Raw genomic sequence first — 21,558 nt, 5'->3', positions numbered from 1 at the left:
TTTTCTACATTTTGGCATTGTATTTTACTCTAGCAATTGAAATTTTATCCAACAATTTTATCTATGTATTTGTTTCCTCTACTTGAGAGGTTGAATTATTTGAAATACATGGTCAGGCATCTTTTTTCAAATTGTTTTCTTAATTTTTAATCCCCTTTCATCTTGAAGATATCATAAGCTGTAACTCCAAAAGGAGTAAATTGAGTTAGATTATAATGTCATAGAAACAGAATCATGCAAGATATTCCAGAATCTAGTCATTCAAAAATCTCCAACTAGTTGCAAATAATGTTATTGATATGAAAATTATGATTATATAAAAATATGTTTATCCTTTTAAAAACTTTGAATCTTTATTTCCTAAATTCTTTTTGTATTTACTTTCTATGAAATTTATTAATCATATTTCATAATTCATTTTGTGCCATATGTACCCAAATATAATTTACAGGCTGTAAGAAAGGCTACTATCCACTGTCAAGTGCATTAAATCGGGTTTTTTAACTTGCGATGAATTTCTAATAGGAGCTCGAGTCTTTATGTCAGTAGTGCTTTTGTAATCATATCATCATTGGAACAGTACACTTTTCAACGCATTTTCGACACAAAGATTTGCTAATTAGGCATTGGATTTTTGGAACCTCTTCTATGGGTGTATATATATCTATGCTTAGCAATGTCAGTAGAAATGAATTTATCAATTTTAATGGCAGAGCTGGGTTATAGCAGAGGAAATTAGCAACAGCAGGCCTAATTTTTATTTTATTATAGTGCGATAATGATATCATTAAATTACAACAAAATTTTAATGACATAGTTTCTCACATTGTGAGATAGTTTTTTAAAGACTTTAATTTCCTTAAAAAATTCTAAAAATCGAGCAATAGATGTACAATTTTTAACATTTTTCGATGCCGTAAAAAACTTTATTCACTATCACCTGGTTTAATGATATCACCTTCAAACTTTATATTGCATCCTGTGCCAAGACTGTTGGTATAAACATATTTTTGATCAATCACAAAAAAAAAAATTAAATAAAACTTTTTATAATTCAGTTACATAGATTCACCGTTTAAAACTTGTTTCTATGTGCTGGAATATGTTTGTTCTGCATCACGCGTTTGTTAATTTCAAACTTCATCCACCCAAACATTACTTTTTATGATTTCAGCTAGAAGAATTTTTTGTAGTATTTTTAACCTCTAAATGTATGCAGCGCCTTTATGCTTTTTCTTAAAAAAAACTTCTTTGACAGCAAAATGTAAAATATAATTCGAGCAAAATAAAAAAAATGACTGAAATTAGTGCTTTACGCGTTATGACATCACATATTAAAAACTTATAAATTTTGTTGCACCCTATCCCTTTTTTTTAGTATGGTGAAAATCGCATGTTTTTGTAAATTAAAAAAAACTGGTGACCACAATAATTTTTTTTTACTATGTCAATTTGATGTCCCATCAACGTTAAATTTTTTTTATGCTTAAGTGGTTTGAATATCTGTGGACATAAAGTTTTAAGAAGCCATTGAAGTTGAGAAGTGTTGCATGATGCCCCAGTTCATTACCCAGTTGATGCCCCAGTTAATAATAAAATAGTTGATCTATTCTTAATCTCAGCTAACTGAAAGATATCCAAGATTCACAAAATTTAAGGGAACAATTTTAAATTTTCAATGCAGTTTAATTTTTTTTTTAAATTTTGAAGCGAACTTTCTTCTACCTGTGGTATTTAAGCTCAGGCAGATCTTGCTCGAACCAGATGGTTAAACGACTGTAACGAGTGACATACACGTTGTGAGATGATAATCTGGTGAGATTTTCGTTTGTTTTGCACGCCAAGAGTGATTCACCGGGATGTTTTGGGATGAAAAAAAAACTATTCTGTTTTGTTTGTTTCGATTGTACGTACGAGTGCTATTTTAACGTTTTGTCTACGTCAACCACTTTTGATTACTAGTTTTGGGATCGAAATATTGCTGTACTTATTTTTCGTAGACGATCTGTCGCGCTTTTGTGGAAATTAGTTGGTGACAAACAAACATGGTTTCGCATTTATTAACTTTGCTATGATTAACATCAACAAAGTTCAAACTAATTTGTTCCAGAAATTTCCAGATAATTTATTGATCAAACAAATTTTGTTTACAATTCTATCATCGATTAAAATTGGTTCGCTGAGGATCGTCAAAAAACGAAGATAGTTTCCTAGCATAAAAAAAATCACATGCCAGGTAATAGGAAGGGATGAATTCTCCGGGTCGGAAACCAGCAAACCCCCAATCGAAAAACCGGCCATCAAACCGTGTGCTGGGGGGTTTTCGCCAAAATCACAGACGAATTACATCACTCCATCAGCGCAAATGGATGGATGCTTGGGGTCCTAAAAATAGCGAGCGCGCTTTGCAATAAACAAATCACCGTTCGGCAGAAACAGCGAATTACCTGTGCGATTTTTCACCGCCCCGGGATAATTTTAGAATTCCGCAATAGTTCGAATTCGGTCGGCTACCACGAGGATGATGATGATGACCACGGTTGGAAATGCCAAATTACCTCTACCTCTCCAGGATTTGAAGTATTTTTTATGATCCCCATTCGCCGTGTGGATTGATGGGAAGGTACAAAAAAATCAAAGAAAAATTTGCATGTTGGACACAGTCCTGGAAAGTGAAAATTTTACGATGATCGGCTTCGTTTGTGAAACGGGGAAAAATAAGAAAAGTTTATGAGTTTCACAGATTATCTGTACGTTTCACGAACTTCAAAATTAATGCTAAGGTATTTTTGTCAAAGCTGTTTTCCTTTGGTATACTTTTGGTCGAAAGTCTAACTTCATCTATCGAGATTTTTAATTTGAGTTTCAATCATTTATTCTTCAATTTTAAAAATGTTTTTAACTAAGAAAGTTTTGTTGATCGGTCGTGTTAAATGATGAGTGAAAAATCTGCCTTGTTTACTGCTACCGGTTGACTACACTTTTTGTCTTCGAAATACAAATCTGTTGAGCTGTGGGTGGTACACGCGATTGCTCCATGATTAATCTGTGTTTAGTTGAACTTTTGCACCGTTTGAGAATCACTTCGAAATCATATGAATAATCTCTTCCTTCCTGAAAAACTTTCTATATTTACGTTGAAAACTAACTGGAATAAATATTATTTTTTCAACGAATCCACACAGTTTCTAGTTTTTTACCCAAATTCTTGGAGAATCCCAAGTAAATATTTTTTGTATTTTTCCCGTTAGGTACAACTGACTGGTACGACGCAGCTGCTTGTGTTTGTGTTTCTCGAGGACACATCTTCTAGCTTAGGTGAAGCTCGTTTGACTCACCTTTGGCGCATGTGTGCTATCAAGCAGGGTCGGTTGGTTTATTTTGGTGAACGAAACCGAAATGTTTACCCAAGTTGATTCTTGAATCTTATTGTTTTGATACATGACAATCGGCGATTTTATGATAGTTTCAATTTCTGAAAAATCGATTCAAATTTTTACTCATTGGCTGTTAAGATCGATGGTTTGTTATACACATGCTTCTTGGGGTACATTTTGAAAACCTTCCGAAAAAAAAACTCGTTTGCTTGTATTAAATTTTTGAGGCCAAAGTTGTGATAATCTTGCTTTCATCTATATTTAATTACATAGCAAAAATTCCTGAAATGTATAGTTGATAAATGCTCTGCAAATTGAGTTTCAAATCGTTAAGTAATTCAACAAAACTTATTCGGTAAAGTTACAGCTACTTGAGTTTGGAGGATTGACTTTTTTGACCATGGGCCTTTAAGTGATAATTTTATAACGAGTTGCGTTAAAAATTAAAATGATAATTTAGACATTCTCTCCGAAAATCCATTTCTTGAAATAGTGTCAAAAATTTGTACATTTTGATAAAAAAAAAAAACACTTTTGACACGGTTGTGGTTTTGAAAAAAAAAAATACGAATCGTTTCTTACCAACCAACAACTCTTGGGAGCTGCACGGAAATACCAGAAAGAAAAATCCTTTAAATACGCTTGGTACGCGAACGGAATGGTTTCACTACGCAAAAGTGATACCTCTAAAATTATTCGTGTAAAAGATGTGCGCGATTTCCCTTGCTAAAATGATTTTTAACACCGCCTATTTTTTCACCTAAAAACGTTTATTAATTGAATTGAATATTGTATACCCTAGAATCCACCCCAAATCGAATTATTATATATGATTAGGATATAGTAGGTAATGCTTACACACTTTATAATTCCACTTTTAGAGTAGTTGGCAACAGTTTGTAAGACTTCTTCAGCTGCAAATAAATAAATAAAGCAAAAAAAAAAAAATACGTCAATGATGTTCAAGGATAGTTAATTGCATTGAAAGAAATTGTTGAAACTCTTTGCAAAGCCCACTTTTTTCATCACATCATACAGATTAAGGTGGTCCAAAAATTTGAGTATGCTCTGTAAGAAATAAGGAGACAAAATATTAGAGAAAAAAAACTGAGCGCTATCAATGGGTTTGACTCCATATTATGAACAATATAAAAGTTTTGAAAATTACATATAGCGAACGAGCTGTTAAAACGTTATTTAAAATTATCATTATGATACAAATGTCACGGATTCAAAAGTCGAGAAAAACGGTCATTCTGTTGGATAAATTTGGAAAAGAAAATCGCTGGTGTTATTTTGTAAGCGTTCTTGAAATTTTTAAAAGTGTTTAATTTTTTTCGTGAAGTTTTTTCGAAACATTTTAAAGGGTTCCAACATGCTCCAGAATCAAAGCCTTGGAGGCTAATTTTTTTTTCTTGGGCTGCCTCAAGGCCGCCAATGAGGGATTGTAAGGGATTCTTTAATGGGCTTCAAGTTTGTATGGAAATTTTACACCATTTGTTCTAGCAAAACAGAAAAATCCACTTTTATGTACATGAACCTATCTATAGCTTTACAAATTTCGTTCTCTCAATCTAGGTCTTCTTAATCTAGGTCTAGTTTCTCACATTACTTTTAAAGACCATCAAATAATACGAGTTCCGACAAAAAATTTATTGAGAGTATAGAAAAGATATGTAAATCTCAAAGAAGAACGGTAGAAACTCTGGTTGTTCAAAATGAAGCTATTTGGAGTTGGTTTACCATACCCTTGAGATGGACATACCTCTTTTCAACTTTAAAAATAGTTAACAGTAAGTTAGATTATGGCACTGGAACTGTCTCATGTGAACTGTTAAAATAACTTTTAAGATTTTTTTTTATTATTACTAAGATTTCTATTCTTCTAGCAATCAACATCCACGATAATGGGCTATACTAAAAAAAATGCAACACTTTCTTGAAATTTTGACAACTATGACGGAATGTCATCATTCGTCACAACAACAACATACATATGGCTTTTTATCCCTTGAACACAGTTTTCACGTATTGTACAATCCAGCCTAAGCAAGGACTTCGGGAGACTTATGGAAGGGTTGTGAAAAGAAAGCGTTTAAACGATATTTGTTTACTTGTTCATTTATTTATTTGATTAAAAAAAAAATCAACGGATCATAGGTTGATCCAAATGATAACTTTTTATAAATTAACTTATTAAAATTAAAATTCACACGACACATTTCCGGACACGTCTTAAAAATTTCCTTCGGAACACTTTCCTCGAAACGTCGAAGAAAAACGATTAAAAGTTTGTAAGATTCCGACAAAAGCGCTGTTGGCCCCATAGTTGTTCAGATGAATGGGAACATAGAGCTGCAAATGCTGGTTTCTTAATCCTCGGGGTCGTAAACTGAAAGGGACAGCATCCAGCAGCGTGGGAGAGTCAATTCTCGATGTCAAGCAACAATCAGAGCTCGAGTAGCGTTTCTACGAACTTGAAGCGTATTGTGGCATCCTCCAAACTAGTGATGTACCGAATAGTGGTATTCGGCGAACGGCTGAATTCCGAATATTGACCTATTGAGTTTTCAATGAAAAAAACTTAAGCGATTATTTCAATGCTTTCTATTTCTTCCATATTAATGCCTCTCATGTTTTAGTCGATTATTTACGGCCAGATGATACTTTCGAACGATGTATTACAAGATATTTTTTATTAAGGGGTCTCTCTGATTTTTTAAATGTCACCAATAACTGAAAAGATATCAGATGATTAGTCGCTTCTACGGCTTTTACCACCAAAGAGATTGCGTAGCTATGAAATCTGGGACAAAACATGTCGAATGTGCCAGGCTATTTGAAATTGCTTCTTTGATATTGAATTAGATAAATAGTTATTGAAAAGAAAGATGATCTTTAACCTTAAACATACCATACTTTCAACCACACATCCCGGCCAGATTTGACTTATTTTTTACTGGATTTATGGGCAAGCATGAATATATCCAGAAAATCTGGAATAAACTATAATCAAAGTATAAAGCGATACTTGTCAGCATTCTCCTGTACAATCTACTGTAAAAGAAACGCGGTACACCTTAGATGTTTCGCTGAAACCATAAATTTTTAATGATTGGGTAGCTTTTACAACATTACTGTTGGATATTTTATAAATTATCCAAAATCAATTGAAAAATTTTACAAGTCTGTAGTAGATATTCGGCTTATTCGGCCGAATACTTAGCTCAACTATTCGGTGAGCCGAATATTTGGCTCAACGATTTTTCGGCGGTATTCGGCGCCGAATATTCGGCCAACCGAATATTCGGTACATCTCTACTCCATACCATTCCTTCTTTCACCCTATCATTTCAAACCTTCATCTTTATACACACATCCCGGAATCCTCAAATTCCCAAAATCATCATAAACTGCATGATCCCACACGCAGCAGTAAAAACCTACTCCACTGCAAGACCTCACAGTCTTAGCAATTAAACCTTGTTGCTTTCCTTTACAATAATCATAAACATAACAATCACTTTAAATGTTACCCTTCCTGAACCGAGCAATGAATTATGCATTGCCAGCTTTTTTCAAGCCATTCCGTAAAAACCAAACATGACCCAGAGAAGAACTCGGTCATAAACAAAAAACTGCTACCACATGTTTACAAACATGTTTTCCAAGCAAATATCGCGTCGTCTTCCTGAATTCCGCTTTACTCTTTTCGGCCTAGCTTTAAGTTACCACTTAAGAATGTTGGATTAATAAAACAATTTCTGAAACCAACTTCAGAACCAGTAAGTTATTCGTGATCCGAAAGTCCGATTGCCTCAGTATCCAAGTCTATGAGGTGGCAACGATTTTCATAACTTGGCAATCGAAAAAAGTCATGACAATTCAAGTGACGAAGGGCATACCGCAGGAAGCGCCGCTGGATAGCCTCGATTCGTTCAGCTCCGTTTTGATAGAAAGGGCACCAAATAGCTTATGCGTACGTACTAGAATAAAACGAACTATGCAGCAATATAGTCTTTTAAGACAGTACACGTCTTTGAAGTCTTTGTCCATGTGAAACAGGAATCCAAGTCTTGAACTTCAGCCGTTGATCGAGGATATCGCCTAGATCGTTAATGTAGTCTACCCGAATGATGGTTTCGTCTCCAAGGATGTACTGTGCATAAATATTTTCAAGCACATGAACCAGTCAAAGTTCGCGAAGAAATATCTGGTTTGGCAAGCCATCTGTACCTGTGGCTTGAAAAGTGGCATTTTCATAGCTTCCGGGACTGTCAACCAAGAAATTTACGTGAAAGAGTGTTTGAATAAACGTCTGCTGCCTTTCCTGAAGAAACACGGTTGTTCCGTAAAAAGGCCATGGAGTGGTACGCCGCCAACAACGTACAGGTGGTTTCCAAAGACAAGAACCCTCCCAACACGCCAGAGCTCCGCCCAATTGAGAAATACTGGGCTATTGTCAAGCGGAACCTAAAGAAGACCAAAAAAAACTGCTAAGGACAAGCAGCAGTTCAAGGCAAACTGGCTTTCTGCGGCGAAGAAGGTGGACAAGGTGGCTGTTCAAAATCTGATGGCAGGGGTTAAGCGTAAGGCCCGGCTATTTGGATTTGGAAAAGCGGAAGCCAAACTGAATATTTTTCATGAATTTTATACTAATTAAACTTGAAAAAAAAAATTAATTTGATTTTTTTAATAAACGATTTCACTGATTTACACGCGTTTTCCCTTGACCAAATTTTGACCGTATCACCCTTTACACTGACGAATAAAATACTACCAACTTTGGGATACTGTAACTTTTATTCTCGACTTGACTTGCGAACCGACGGGTTCATTAATTTGAAGCGATGTTGATAAGGCGGAGGTTAGTGCGAACTGATTTTATTATACCGTATTTGTTTTCTCCCCTCGTTCAGTGTTCCACCGTACCCGATAAAAACAAACACAAATCGTCGCCAATGTATTGCTACCTCACTCACTCACACGATCTCTCGCAACACTGCCAAATTTTCGGGGCAACACCGCCCGATGGCAGTGCAACAATGAATTCAATGATTCAATGATGAATTCAATGATTTAGCAATAGTGGTTTTGGTTTAAAAATGAGATACCATTTATTCATTTCTGTTCGTCAAGTCCTTACAAGCTAACTTAGACCTATAGCGATAACAATCTTGTCGCTTAACCTATGTGATTCCCAACTCAGATCATTCCTTCAATACTATCATATTCTGGGCTAACCACCCAGAATAAACTGCCAACACTGCAGGGTAACTCATAACCAGAAGCTGTGTTGGCTGAGTTTAGCGTGCATGATGACAACATTTATATTGTTGTCATCATCATTGAACCATCATTAACTGTAAACCGCTATTGTGAAATGGAAATTTCTCCGGGATAAACTATAAGTATCAACAATTATAATAAAATTCATCAAACATACATGTTTAAATGAATAAATGAATTAGACGAATTCGACGAATAAATCGGCTGGATGATTCTTCGAACTGATGTATAGGTGCTCAGCATCCTGAAACATACGCATCATTGTACTGAGTGGTTCATTGTAGCCGTACGATGTTTGGTGGATTTGATGTGACAGCAACGAATTAGATCGCAGAGTTCTCGACGGGGCACTTATCATCCCTAGAAGATTTGGCGATTGAACTTCTGCATTCATCATCTTTACAATTAAAGAAGCCTGTTGAGTCTTTCGGCGACATTCAAGGGTTTCGAGACTCAAAAGCTGACACCGATCCGAATATGCTGGAAGTTCTTCGGGATGATGCTAAGGCAGGTGTCGCAAGGCGAATCTGACAAACCGCTTCTGTACACGTTCTTCAAAATCCAACTTTGTTGATACGGAGCCCAGACCACAGCAGCATGCTCAGTTATAGATCTGACGAGGGCGCAGTATAGTGATTTCAAGCACAAAGGATCTTTGAATTCACGTGACACTTTGGTGATGAAGCCGAGCTGACGATTCGCTTTGTTGATAACTGAAGAGCGTTGACTGTTGACAGTGAGCTGCGCATCGAGGATCATAAATTTTTTGAACTAGTCGGTTTGGACATTACAAATTGCTGAGGAAAAGGAAGACTACGTCGGAGGGCTTCTCACAGGCTGATGAGTTTTGAAAAATGGCTGAATGTTTTGATTGAAATGCATAGAACTTACAACTCACTTGGAACGTAGCTTTATCAGTTCGATATATTCTTTATCGGTCGAAATTTCTATATTTTTAGCAAGGTTCGGTTTATTGTAAAGTATTTTAAGAGATCATGCTAGCCACAGACTGAAATTCCGCGGACTAGCTCCCTTCCCCTGTATTAACGACAATTCATGGAAAAGAACCTCATTTAATCAATGTTTTAGTTAAATGCACTCTTTTATTTTTATTCCCACTCTTTTATAACCCAATATTAATCTTTTGAGAAGCACAGGGGACAATTTGGTTGGTGGATTTTGCTGCTTCGAAATTAACTGGATTTTTGCTATTTTTGTGCTATTGAATCAAGATTCCATGGGAATGTCAGCTGATCTGACAAAATTGAACCAAAACATAAATGTAAAATCGGTTAGTTGAGACCGTTGAATGCGAAATATACAAACGAGAATACTCTTTTGAGGCTTTCGAAGTCAGCGAAAACAAGAGTTTTTGTCAAGAAAATTGTGGCTTTTTCACTTTACTTTACTTTACTTCACTTTACTTTTTACAAAACTACCGCAAATAAAAATTTTTAGCAACATTCTTGGTGGTATTTTAACTTTTTTCACCACAATAAATACAATTTTTTTTTTTGTGAATACAACAGTTTTGTCACATTTTTATTTGATTAATGGATGATTTTGAAGGAAAATGTGCACCATTGTTTTAAGCTTCTTTTCGTGTATCGTCAATATTTCGGAAACACGTGAGATTTAAATTCTTAAAAAAAGGCTGAATAGTTCTTTTTATAGTCAACACAACACTCTGTAAATTTTTCATGTTCAATCACAAGGAAGGTATTTTTTTAACATTTCCAAGTGGTAACGAATAGGTGTCGTACCTTGGAATCGACTTTCGGCGCGTGTATTAGGTGAAAATGCTGCCCAACCAAGGTGTGCTAAGCCATATCCCGATGATATATGCATATGCCCCCGCCCTCGTGGGTGAACGTAGGCAAACTAACATGGTGCCGATCGTATGGATGTTTGAATGTTTTGGTGCTGCTGCTGAAGGGGGGCAAAAATGACGAAGATTTTCATCCATAGAAAGAAATGGCGTGCCGTGTGCAGTTTTGTCCCAATCATCATACTTTTCGTACATAGACTACCGACTGCAGCCCATTCCGGTCAATCATTTCGATCATTTCGACGACGACGACGGTTGTGTTTTTTTGTTGGGTGTTGTTTTCAGCGGAACCGAGAAGAGTGAGTTGAGTTCAGTTCGTGTTACAAGTTGCGTTTTCCAAATTCAAACGTGGGTTGCCACCAGGTTAGAACGGATTCGTTTTTTTTTGTTTGGAAAAATTGCGCGGGAGGGTTTCGTCACATATCTGGGCCAGGAAAAGCAGTTGGAAAACTCCCTAGAGAGTTGACTGTGTGAAAATTCCTCACTCCTCTAGTTGGGTGCGTGTCTGAGTGAGGTTGTGATCGTGTGTGAAGGGAGTTTTTCACACTCATCGAACAAGCAGAGTTTCCAGGTTTTCCTTGGAAGTGTTTCTTCGAGGGGGTGAACCACTTGATCCGTCTGAACCTGATCAGTCTGTAGCGATCTGTCGTCCCGAAAACATCAAGTGTGTGGTAGAGTGTGGTTTTGGAAGCGGTTTCTAGCAGTTGTCTAGTAAAAGTGCAAGGATCTTGTGGGAAAGCTTGAGCCTAATGAACGTCTAGTGACGAAAAGGTTCAGAAAAATCTCATGGACTGTCCAATCTAAACAGCAAAAGAGGAAGAAAAACTTGTGGAAACGATTCTTCTGGAAGTGATCAAGTGAAGACAAATGGAAAGCTCGTGATTAAGACCTTCTTCAAAGTGATTAATGGGAAACACTTGTGGCCATTATTATCAAAAACTTCAGCACTTCGAAGTTGTTAAAACAGATTTAATTAAATGTGATTTAAACAATTTGTCATCGAGAAACTTGTAAGACTGGCGAACTCGAGTGGGTGAGACGAAGTTTAAAAAAAATCCATTGGAGCAGCTCTGTTACCGAGTGAAAATTTCGGATCGTGGGCGTGATTTTTTCAGAGGATAAGTCAATGGCTGAATTCATGAGCAAGCATCGTGGGCGTCTTTGCAAGTCGATGGAATGGAGAAAGATTGCAAATGCAGCGCGTGTTCCAAAATTATGCAATCGCATCGCCATTTTTCGACCTCGGTGCTTAAGCCAATGCACTTTTGCCATAGCTGGGGCTAGAAATTTCTGCTGTGAATTTCGCTTAAGTGCACCAGGAGTGGAGATCTATTTTTGGCAATGAGTAGCGATTCTCTCTAGCGAGGTAAACCAGGTGGAAATTTAAGTAAATATGGTTCGCAAACCGGTCCATGATAACTGCTTGAGGTAAATTATTGGGAAGAAGGACTAAAAGAATTGATCTCATCAGCATTTTGAATACTACCAAGATTTAAAAATTTTCTGGATTAAAGACCAATTACTCATCACTTGGCTATTTTATGACCTGTGATAAATTTTCTTAATTTCTATAACAAACAATATTGATCTTTAGAATAATCATCATATAGGTTTACACTGCTAAAATCTTGAAACTATAAATAAAAATCTAGGTTTTATTTGTTCAGTAAAGCATAGGAGTAATTTTTTATGATTTATGTTTTTTCAGTGTTTGGTTAAATTAATTCGTTCTTTCAAAAACATTTTTTGAACTGTTTTGGAAAGATGCGGATTGTTGATTTTGTTTGCAGAAAATAGCATTCAGCAAAGATCATGAGAAAAAGATTCAGTTTTTTCAACAGGCACACAAAGTGAAAAAAATAAAAAAGGAAATTATTACTACGGAATTCAAAATCCAAAGCTTAGATGTGAAATAAAAATTCAAGAGATGTTCTGTGAAAAAAAAAAATCCCAAAATCGGTAAAGGACTGGATGTCTGATCCAGTGATTGAAGAGAGTTACATGATTTAACACATATTAAAATCATTACCAGCTAAATGTTATCTTAGTTGATTATTTTTATGTATATTTTTCTTTTTTCTTTTTTTCAAAATACCTTAATATAATGAAAAAAAAAAAATACTCCCTTTAATTCTTTTGACGCTTGTTTTTAATTTTCATAAAATTGAATTTATTTTAGTAAAATTATATAAATAAGTTTGTGAAGTTTTCCCCAATACCACAAAAAAAACTTTTTGAAAACTCTGTCTATGATTGTTTTGGAAAACAAATAGAAGACGCGTTTAGATTTTTTTCCGTATTTCATATTTTTCAACAAATTTCCAAGAAAGTTTTAGACCAAAAAAGTTATAGGAAAAAAACACTTCAGTATTTTTTTTATAAGGGCGGTACAAATTTCAAATCTCTTTGCTATCATTTGAGGCTGAAAAATCGCGAGATGGAGAAAGATAATAATATAAATCCAAATTTTCAACAAATTGCAACAAATTGTTTTGTGGCTTGCATAAAAAAATTTGCAAAAAATCAAAATTGCACAACATTGATTACCTTAAACTTTATTCATTTCCCTCTTCTGAATAATGGGAAAATTGAAGGGGAAAGGGAAGCGGTGTTGAAAAAAGAAAAATTTGATATTTGTTCCGGCCTAATCAATCTGCAATAAATTTTCGACAAAACAGTTGAATTATGCTTGTTTTTTATGTTCCGAATAAATAACTTTGCAAAAAGGAAAGGTTGTTTTGATGATGAAATGAGACTCGAAAATCAATTAAAACATTTTCTATTATGTTTTTGTTTTTCATTATTGGGTATAAATGCAATATTTTGAATGATTCGCCAAGTGCGGCAGATGAATGAATTTTTAGCTTTTGAGCAGTTGAAAACATTTAGCTGATTTCTAATTTCATTCAAAAGATTGATTTTCAACTTATAATAAAGTATAAAACTGTGAATAATAAACCATTTTTATTGACATTTCTATTTCTTCCTTCAATTTTCGTTTTCTCAAACACGATGTATACTTTGGGCATTTGAATAAGACTTACAAAAATTTAACAATGTTAATCTGATTGTTTATTACGTTATACTTATAAGCTATTTATTGATAATTTTGATCTTATAACAATTTGTATGGTTTTGCGATCTCACAAAAAAATATTAAATGGTGATGGTGAAATGGTGAAACATAATAATATCGAATTCAAAAGGATGAATTATGATTGTTGAAAGAGAACTTCGATCGGATCTTTTGAGCGTAGAACACTATTTGATTGTGTGTAACTTTTGCTAAAAGCTATAATATTTTATTAGTAACAATTCAATTTCGTTTCATTATTGATCATTAACTTACAAATTCCGTAACCTCAATTTTCTTATTCTCCTTCCAACATCTAATTTCCAACTCGCTGTTATTGCTACAATTTTGGTAAGTATGATTCGGGTAAGTATATGTTTCTTTTTCTATTTCTATTAATTATTGTTTACTTACAATCGTTAAATATCTTAATTTTTCAGATAATAATCCAAGAACTCAACAATTCAACCACGTACGTCTGACCACGTTTCAAAAGTGCGCCCTAATCTTCCTATCTTTTCTGTTTCTTTACATCATTCTCTTCTACACCCTCTAGCGGCTAAACTGCAAACTCATCAGTAAACATGGAAGTATAGACTGCGGAAATATATTAGGATGGTACATCGAAATTTGAACTAACCGTTATCAACTACTTCAACATTCCCCGACCCGTAACACTGGGCACTATCGTCAATCGGACCCAGTTTTACCTCCTACCTCCAATCGTGCAAGTTTAGCTACCGCCCTCCGAAGAAGTCCAGAAGATGTTTGAACTACCGCTCGCCGTTTCCTTCCGTCAGCCGCTGTCGATAAAGATACCACTCTTCCTCTTGTCCATCCATTACGCTCCGATTCGTTCACGATTATCACAAGGTCCCCAGGTACGATTTCCTTCGTGTCGTGAAACCATTTAGTGCGTCGTGTAATTGTAGGTAAGTACTCACGTACCCATCGGTACCAGAATTGATCTACAGCATTGTTAAGGTGATTCCAATTATTACGGTGTGCTGATCTATCGTCCTTCAACCTTTTCGGCGTCTGAGTCACCCCGTCCGAACTTAACTTCAAAAAGTGGTTGGGTGTCAAAGCTTCTTGCTGTCCGTTTTCGATGGGAATGAAAGTGAGAGGGCGCGAGTTCACGATGTCCTCCGCTTCTCGAACGATTGTGGCGAATGTCTCTTCGTCAGGGTTTTTCGTCATTTGCATGGCACACATCGCGGCTTTGACTGAGCGCACCAGTCTCTCCCACGCTCCACCCATATGCGGAGCCAAAGGAGGGTTGAAAATCCATTTGGTGTTGGCGTTTGTAAAACACTCCGATAATTCCTCTGCTTTTATCTCTCGGGAAAGTTCATTTCGAACGCCCACGAAGTTGGTGCCGTTGTCGCTGTATATTTCTCTCGGTGACCCATGATGTACGATAAATCGTCTAATGGCCATTTTGCAGGATTCCGTGCTGAGCGAATGCACGACTTCTAAATGAATTGCCCGTATCGTCAGACAGGTGAACAATGCAATCCACCTCTTCACAGTGGCCCGGCCAATTCTGATGTTGAACGGTCCACAGTAATCCAGTCCAGTGAAAGAAAACGGCCTAATATATGCTTGCAACCTCGCTTCGGGAAGTGGCGCCATTCTGGGAACCAATGGCCTAGCCCCTCTAACCCGACAAAATGAACAACCTTTGACCACCTTACGCAAGACGGATCTGAGATTAGAGATGTGATATTTTTGACGTACTTCATTAACTACTGTCTCATGGTTCCCGTGCAACAAGCGACGATGGTACCAATTTAAAAGCAGTTTTGTTGCAGCGTGGTTTGAGGGTAATATGATGGGATACCTGACGTCGAATGAAGTATACGAGGCTGCTACGATGCGACTTTCCAAACGGATAATTCCTTCGTGGTCCAGACATGGTGATAATTTTCTCAACGGGCTACACGATTCCAGCTCCACACTTTTGATGTTCGACGAAAGCGCGTGCGCTAGCGCTTTGAACTCTTTAGGGTACGCTTCTTTTTGAATCCACCGGAAAATAGTCGCTTCTGCTCTGATCAACTCGTTTTGTGAAAGTGGTCCGCTTTTCAGCTTTTGCCTAAGAAATCGAGCTCGAAAGTTGTCACAGTATCGATGCACGTATCCCACAGCACGCCACAGTCGCACCCAGTTAGAGAAATCCTCCCATTTAACCATTTTCAAAACTTTGTCGAATATATGCACGAGGCAGTGTTGTACTTCTTCTCTGGTTTCGCAGGTCGAATTCGTATTGGCTGGCCAGGCAGATTCATCTTCCGACAAAAAATCCGGTCCTCGAAACCATCGACTGTCTGGCGAAAAGTTCGGATTTTTACCCCATTTTGTCGCGTCGTCCGCCACATTTAGCTTAGAAGGTATCCATCTCCAATCTTCTGCTTTTGATGAAGACAATATTTCGCCAACGCGAACGCCAACAAATTTAGTATACTTTCTCTGATCTGAATTTAGCCATGCTAAAACAGTTTTCGAATCAGTCCAGAAGACACTTCTTTCAATCTCCAATCTATGAGATTCTACGATAGTGTTTTGCATTCGTGCTCCAATGACGGCAGCTTGCAATTCTAATCGTGGAATGGACAATACCTTTAACGGAGCCACCTTAGCTTTACCGGCTACGAGTGAACAGTGAACCTTCCCTTTGACCTTTGCGCGTATGTACGCAACGCACGCATAGGCACTATCGCTAGCGTCACAAAAAACGTGCAATTGCACTTCTTTCAACTGATCAGTGGTATAATTTGGAAAATAACATCTCTCAATACGTATATTATTTAACGTTTCAAAATATTTGGCCCACGATTGCCATCTCTCGCTTATCTCGTGTGGAATCTTTTCATCCCACTCTGTTTTAGCCCGCCATATGTCCTGTATTATTATTTTCCCATGGACAACGAAAAACGACAGTAGTCCCAATGGGTCGAACAACGACATGACAGCTCGGAGCACCTCGCGCTTTGTCGGTCGTGTCTGTTCCATTCTCATTGCACTTTGATACGTGAAGATGTCGGACTTAGGAATCCAGAACATCCCCAATACTCGTTCAGTGGAGCTACAGTCTAGATTCAAAGGCTTTTCTGCACAACCGTTGGAAGCCCCGACCCGTTTCAGAAATTCAGGGGAGTTAGACAACCAGTTGTGTAGCTGGAAACCACCGTTCGAATGAATTGTCCTCACCTCAAGAGCTAGCTTAACCGCTTGTTCTACACCATCGACGCTATCCATCCAATCGTCCATATAGTGCCGCTTCTTTATCGCCTCCGCAGCATCGGGAAAATCTTGTTCGTGTTCGCTGGCATTGAGATTCATCACGTACTGGGCAGAGCATGGCGAACAAGTCGATCCGAATGTAGCTACGTCCATGATGTAAATTTTTGGCCTTTCTTTTACATTCTCTCGCCACAATAGCCTTTGGCAGTCTCGATCCTCTTTCCGTATTTTAACTTGATGGAACATCTCTTTGATATCGGCGCATATCGCTACCGGACGTTCACGAAACCCGAAAAGGATTCGGGGGAGGGAGCTGAGGAGATCTGGTCCTTTCATTAGAACTGTATTCAACGAGATACCTCCGACCTTAGCTGCAGCATCACAAAAAATACGTATCTTAGAAGGCTTTTTCGGATTGATTGCGATTCCCAATGGTAAATACCACGTTTTTCGCGGATCTGCACTCCGCAGCTCATCGTCGGTGGCTTCGTGAATGTATTTTTTATCTACATATTCTTTCATCTGGCGTCGGACGCTTTCACTGATCACTGAATCTTTAGCCATACGCCTTTCAAGACATTGTAGTCTACGTTCAGCCATCGGCATACTATCCGGAAGCTCGAAATAGTCGTACTTGAAAATGAGTCCAGTTTCAAATCTGCCTTCAATTCGTCTCGTCGTTCGTTTCATAATCTGCTCGGCTCGCTTCGTGTCTTCGGATTCCAGCTTTTTTGTAGCTCTTATTCCCAAATTGTCGATTCGAAAATATTCCTCAACTAACTCATGTAGTTCTAAATCGTGTTCACACTCACATATATGAAACATGCTCGCTCGACGAGATCCGTACTCCAGGGCGCCATACACTGTCCATCCCAATCGGCATTTGGCCCCTACCGGCTCCCCGATAGCTCCTTCCCTTATTCTCTGTGTTGCTCCGACGTGAAGATTGTCGTTACCAATTAGAATTTTTGGAATCGCATTCTCATAGCTCTGAATCGGTAACCCTTGTAGATGAGGATACTTTTGAGCCAACTTTGCGCCTTGAATTGTTTGTTTAGGAAGGTTTAAAGAACTTACAGTGCGAACATCCTTCAATTTAAATAGTTGTCCAGGGTTAACCTGACCACTTATTTCCAACGAGATCCGCTTTGAATTCCTTTCGTTTCGCTCTACGTTCGCCGTCCATTGCAAGCATAGCGGCACTGCTTCTCCTTTAATCTGCAGCTGATCAATGACTTCTTCTTCGACTAAAGTCAGCGATGAACCTTCATCCATAAAGGCAAACACTTGCACTGTCCGTCCATTCCCGTGCAATGTTACAGGCAGAATCCGGTACAGTGTGGAAGGTTCTGCGTGATGGTGATTGTTGACAGCACCTGTTGCTTCAGGTTCCACGTTGGCATCCCGGTTTTCATGTAGCAATGGATGGTGTTTCTTTTGGCACCCACCAATCCCACACTGCTTAGCAGACTTGCAAGGTCGTCTTCCATGGCAACTTAGACAACTGCGACAAATATTCAAATCACGTGCCTTCCTCCATCTATCTGCAATGCTCATTCTTCCAAACTCTGGACAGCTTTTGACTCGATGAGTCAAATTTTGACAAATGAAGCAAGCTGGGCTGAACACTCTTCCAGCGTGTGGAACGTCCACCATCGTTGCTCCGTCCGCCGAAATATCGTTAGATGTGTGAGCCATAACAGCTTGTGGAGCTTGTTCCCAACCATCTGGCCCTTCCCCTTCGGAATCTAGATCCTTTTCAGCATGGGCACCGCAGAAATTTTTCTCTTTTCCTTTCTCGCCTCGTCCGAGTTTATTTGATATTTTCGGGTGCAAACTTTCAAGGTTCCTCGTAACACGGGAAGCTGCCCTTACCAGTACCCCCATATACGCTGAGAAAGATTGTAGGTCCACCGTCTCAATATTCTCCATATGTAGCCCCCAATCTAACTGAAGATGTGTGGGCAATTTATCCACTAACTCAAACAACAGTGTCGGATTGTTGAGATGTGCCTGTTGGTTCGCGGCAATCAGGTGGTAACTAAGATTTTGCACTTCTAGGCCGAAGGTCACCAAGGTTTCCAACTTATCCGCCTTGGGGGCCGGTACTTGCCTAACCTTTTGCAACAACGTTTGAACTAATAGTTCTGGTCTCCCATAAAGAGTGTCCAATTGTTCGATAATAAGTGGGACCGCTTCTGGCATCATAAGCCGACTGCGCACAGCTTCATATGCGGCACCTTTGAGCGCTCGTTGCAGTCTCACGAGATTCTCCGTTTCATTGTATCCACATGCTTCGGATGTCGTACGGAATGTAGTTATAAAGACGGGCCAATCTTCAGGATTTCCGTAAAAAACTGGCAAATCGCTCGACATAAGCTGTCGTGAAATCAACTGACGCTGCGTTGGACTCGTTGTAGGTCCATGATCACGTTTAGCCACCACATCACAACCGAATCGATGTTGTTCACCTCTGTTATCTACACCGACGTCATTCAGGATCGTGCTAACATTCGGCCAAACTTCTCTTGACAGACCGGATAAATTGGTAACCGAATTCGTCGCTTGGCCAAAGTCAATCAGGTGGGAATTTTTGTGTTCCAATCGGGTATTAACACTCTGTGTGGGTACTCTGCTCCGGACAACCTTCGAAATTTCAGATATATCATTATGTGCTTGGTGGGCTAGCTTCCCCGGGAAATCAATTAACTCCGGACGTCTCGGTTCTTGCATTGTCGATTGAGCAACCAAAAGTGGTAGCCCCTTACGCCATTCTTCCACTTTCTTGATTCCGCTATGCACAGACTTACGGCTTCTGGCAACACTTACAGCATCGTCCTCTACTTCTAGCGCTTTAATTTTCTGCCTCAGGAACTCTACCTCAATTTGCATTTGTCGTCTTTCGTACTCTGCATCCTTTTGTATCCGCTCTTGCTCGCGTTTCCTTGCCTCATCTCGACGTTCGAATTGCAGCTCCTTTTCACGCAATGTTTTCTCCGCCTCGAGTCGTTGCAGGACTAACCGAGATCCAGTCCGGGAAGAAGCTGATGTACTTCTGGCAACAGCACTTGTGGGTATTATAGTTTCTGCCTTAGTATTACCACTATCCGTTCTTGATACTATGGCCGTGGCTTTTTGGCACGCCGGACAAGTGAAGCTGCGTTCGCTGATGCTGTCGCCAACTCCCACGCATCCAAAGTGCCACCAGGTGTCACAGTGGTCACATTGCACCATTTCATCGGTATCTGGCGCCTTACAAGCTGCGCAACTACCCTTGTTTACGTCCGGTTGTTTACCTTCCATATCTTTGGAATTTCTTTTAGATTGTTGAAAGAGAACTTCGATCGGATCTTTTGAGCGTAGAACACTATTTGATTGTGTGTAACTTTTGCTAAAAGCTATAATATTTTATTAGTAACAATTCAATTTCGTTTCATTATTGATCATTAACTTACAAATTCCGTAACCTCAATTTTCTTATTCTCCTTCCAACATCTAATTTCCAACTCGCTGTTATTGCTACAATTTTGGTAAGTATGATTCGGGTAAGTATATGTTTCTTTTTCTATTTCTATTAATTATTGTTTACTTACAATCGTTAAATATCTTAATTTTTCAGATAATAATCCAAGAACTCAACAATTCAACCACGTACGTCTGACCACGTTTCAAAAGTGCGCCCTAATCTTCCTATCTTTTCTGTTTCTTTACATCATTCTCTTCTACACCCTCTAGCGGCTAAACTGCAAACTCATCAGTAAACATGGAAGTATAGACTGCGGAAATATATTAGGATGGTACATCGAAATTTGAACTAACCGTTATCAACTACTTCAACAATGATGAACAAGATTATATAAATCTGATGATGAATGAATAGATATCGACTTTTCTAAATCACAGCGTCAAAAAATAAATGTCAATGTTGGGCTTTTAAAATTATTTTTTATTCCTGACCAGAATTGCACATAAGGTTGAAATAAAAATAAAAAGAAAATATGCTGAGTTTCTGCAGTTAATACTAAAAAACTTAATTAAAAACAAAGTTTTGGATTCAGAAAATTTACCATTTAAAATATTAGATAGACAACCCTAGGATTGATGATAAGAATTTTATCGCAAAAAAAAAAATTAAATTATGATAGCAGCGTTAAAAATTTAGCAATCAATTTTCAATTTAGGAGCAAAATACCTGAATTGCTAATGCGTTTGCTTGCATGTTGAGAAATAGGCAAGTTAAGAGTTTAAATTTGTTTTGAGTAATCCTTGCAATAAATTGTGTTTTAATTTTGTTTTAAACCAAATATTGTGCCTTCCTCAATTTTCAATTTGGATTTCCTACAGAAGAAATCACACAGTAACTGTTGCAATTGTTGTGCATTTTTTAGACTGAATGATTTTAATTAATGTTTCTGGAATCACTGAGAAAAAAAATGATTTTTTTTTAAGTTATGGTAAATTTTGTTGAAACAGAATCAAATTGTTTAATAAATTATTAAAATTTTTATAAATTTTCAATAAACGTTTGGAAATTATCACTGCATTTCTGGCAACACTGTCTTTAAATTTTATTTCATAAAAAAGATATAAAAAGGTTAAAGGTCATTTAATGGAATTCAAATGTGGTTTTTTTAAGTTGCTAGGGATCTATTTTATTCAAAATTGAGCATAAAATTTCACAATTTTATTACTAGATATTTTCGAAAATTTAAAAGAAAGAAAAATTGAATTTTAGATAATTAATT

The 21,558-nt window shown here is 37.6% G+C and overlaps 3 protein-coding genes across 14 annotated transcripts in view; 1 reads left to right on the top strand and 2 right to left on the bottom strand.

Annotated features, from left to right (window-relative positions):
- The first annotated feature begins 10,654 nt into the window (after positions 1-10,654).
- Positions 10,655-21,558, top strand: part of LOC129749546 (muscle LIM protein 1) — a 74,761-nt gene continuing 63,857 nt past the window's right edge. For 5 of the 11 annotated variants that reach the window (XR_008738079.1, XM_055744548.1, XM_055744544.1 and 2 more), the window contains exon 1: positions 10,716-10,857. The gene's annotated coding sequence lies outside the window, so the exon portion shown is untranslated. Of the gene's footprint in view, positions 10,858-11,005; positions 11,266-21,558 lie in introns of those variants that run through there. The other 6 variants (XM_055744538.1, XM_055744542.1, XM_055744541.1 and 3 more) reach the window with 6 other exon arrangements.
- On the bottom strand, positions 13,727-15,514 carry LOC129749548 (uncharacterized). Of its 2 annotated transcripts, XM_055744550.1 has the most exons (3): positions 13,982-15,514; positions 13,844-13,907; positions 13,727-13,786 (listed from the first exon to the last, which is right to left on the bottom strand). In XM_055744550.1, the coding sequence occupies exon 1, from the start codon at positions 15,200-15,202 to the stop codon at positions 14,258-14,260; it is 945 nt and encodes a 314-aa protein (XP_055600525.1). In that variant the 5' UTR covers positions 15,203-15,514; the 3' UTR covers positions 13,727-13,786; positions 13,844-13,907; positions 13,982-14,257. The 2 variants fall into 2 exon arrangements, with proteins under 2 accessions (XP_055600525.1, XP_055600524.1); XM_055744549.1 differs by having other exon boundaries at positions 13,775-14,131; positions 14,208-15,514.
- On the bottom strand, positions 15,261-20,636 carry LOC129743395 (uncharacterized). Its single transcript, XM_055735391.1, has 4 exons — positions 20,407-20,636; positions 20,269-20,332; positions 15,320-20,211; positions 15,261-15,275 (listed from the first exon to the last, which is right to left on the bottom strand). Exons 3-4 carry the CDS (start codon positions 20,114-20,116, stop codon positions 15,261-15,263), a joined length of 4,812 nt encoding a protein of 1,603 aa, XP_055591366.1. The 5' UTR covers positions 20,117-20,211; positions 20,269-20,332; positions 20,407-20,636.

Source organism: Uranotaenia lowii, chromosome 2 (genome assembly GCF_029784155.1).
Source record: "Uranotaenia lowii strain MFRU-FL chromosome 2, ASM2978415v1, whole genome shotgun sequence".
Taxonomy (NCBI): Eukaryota; Metazoa; Arthropoda; class Insecta; order Diptera; family Culicidae; genus Uranotaenia; species Uranotaenia lowii.
The sequence above is the reverse complement of the archived record's forward strand: the minus strand, read 5'-3'. Positions and strand labels throughout refer to the sequence as shown.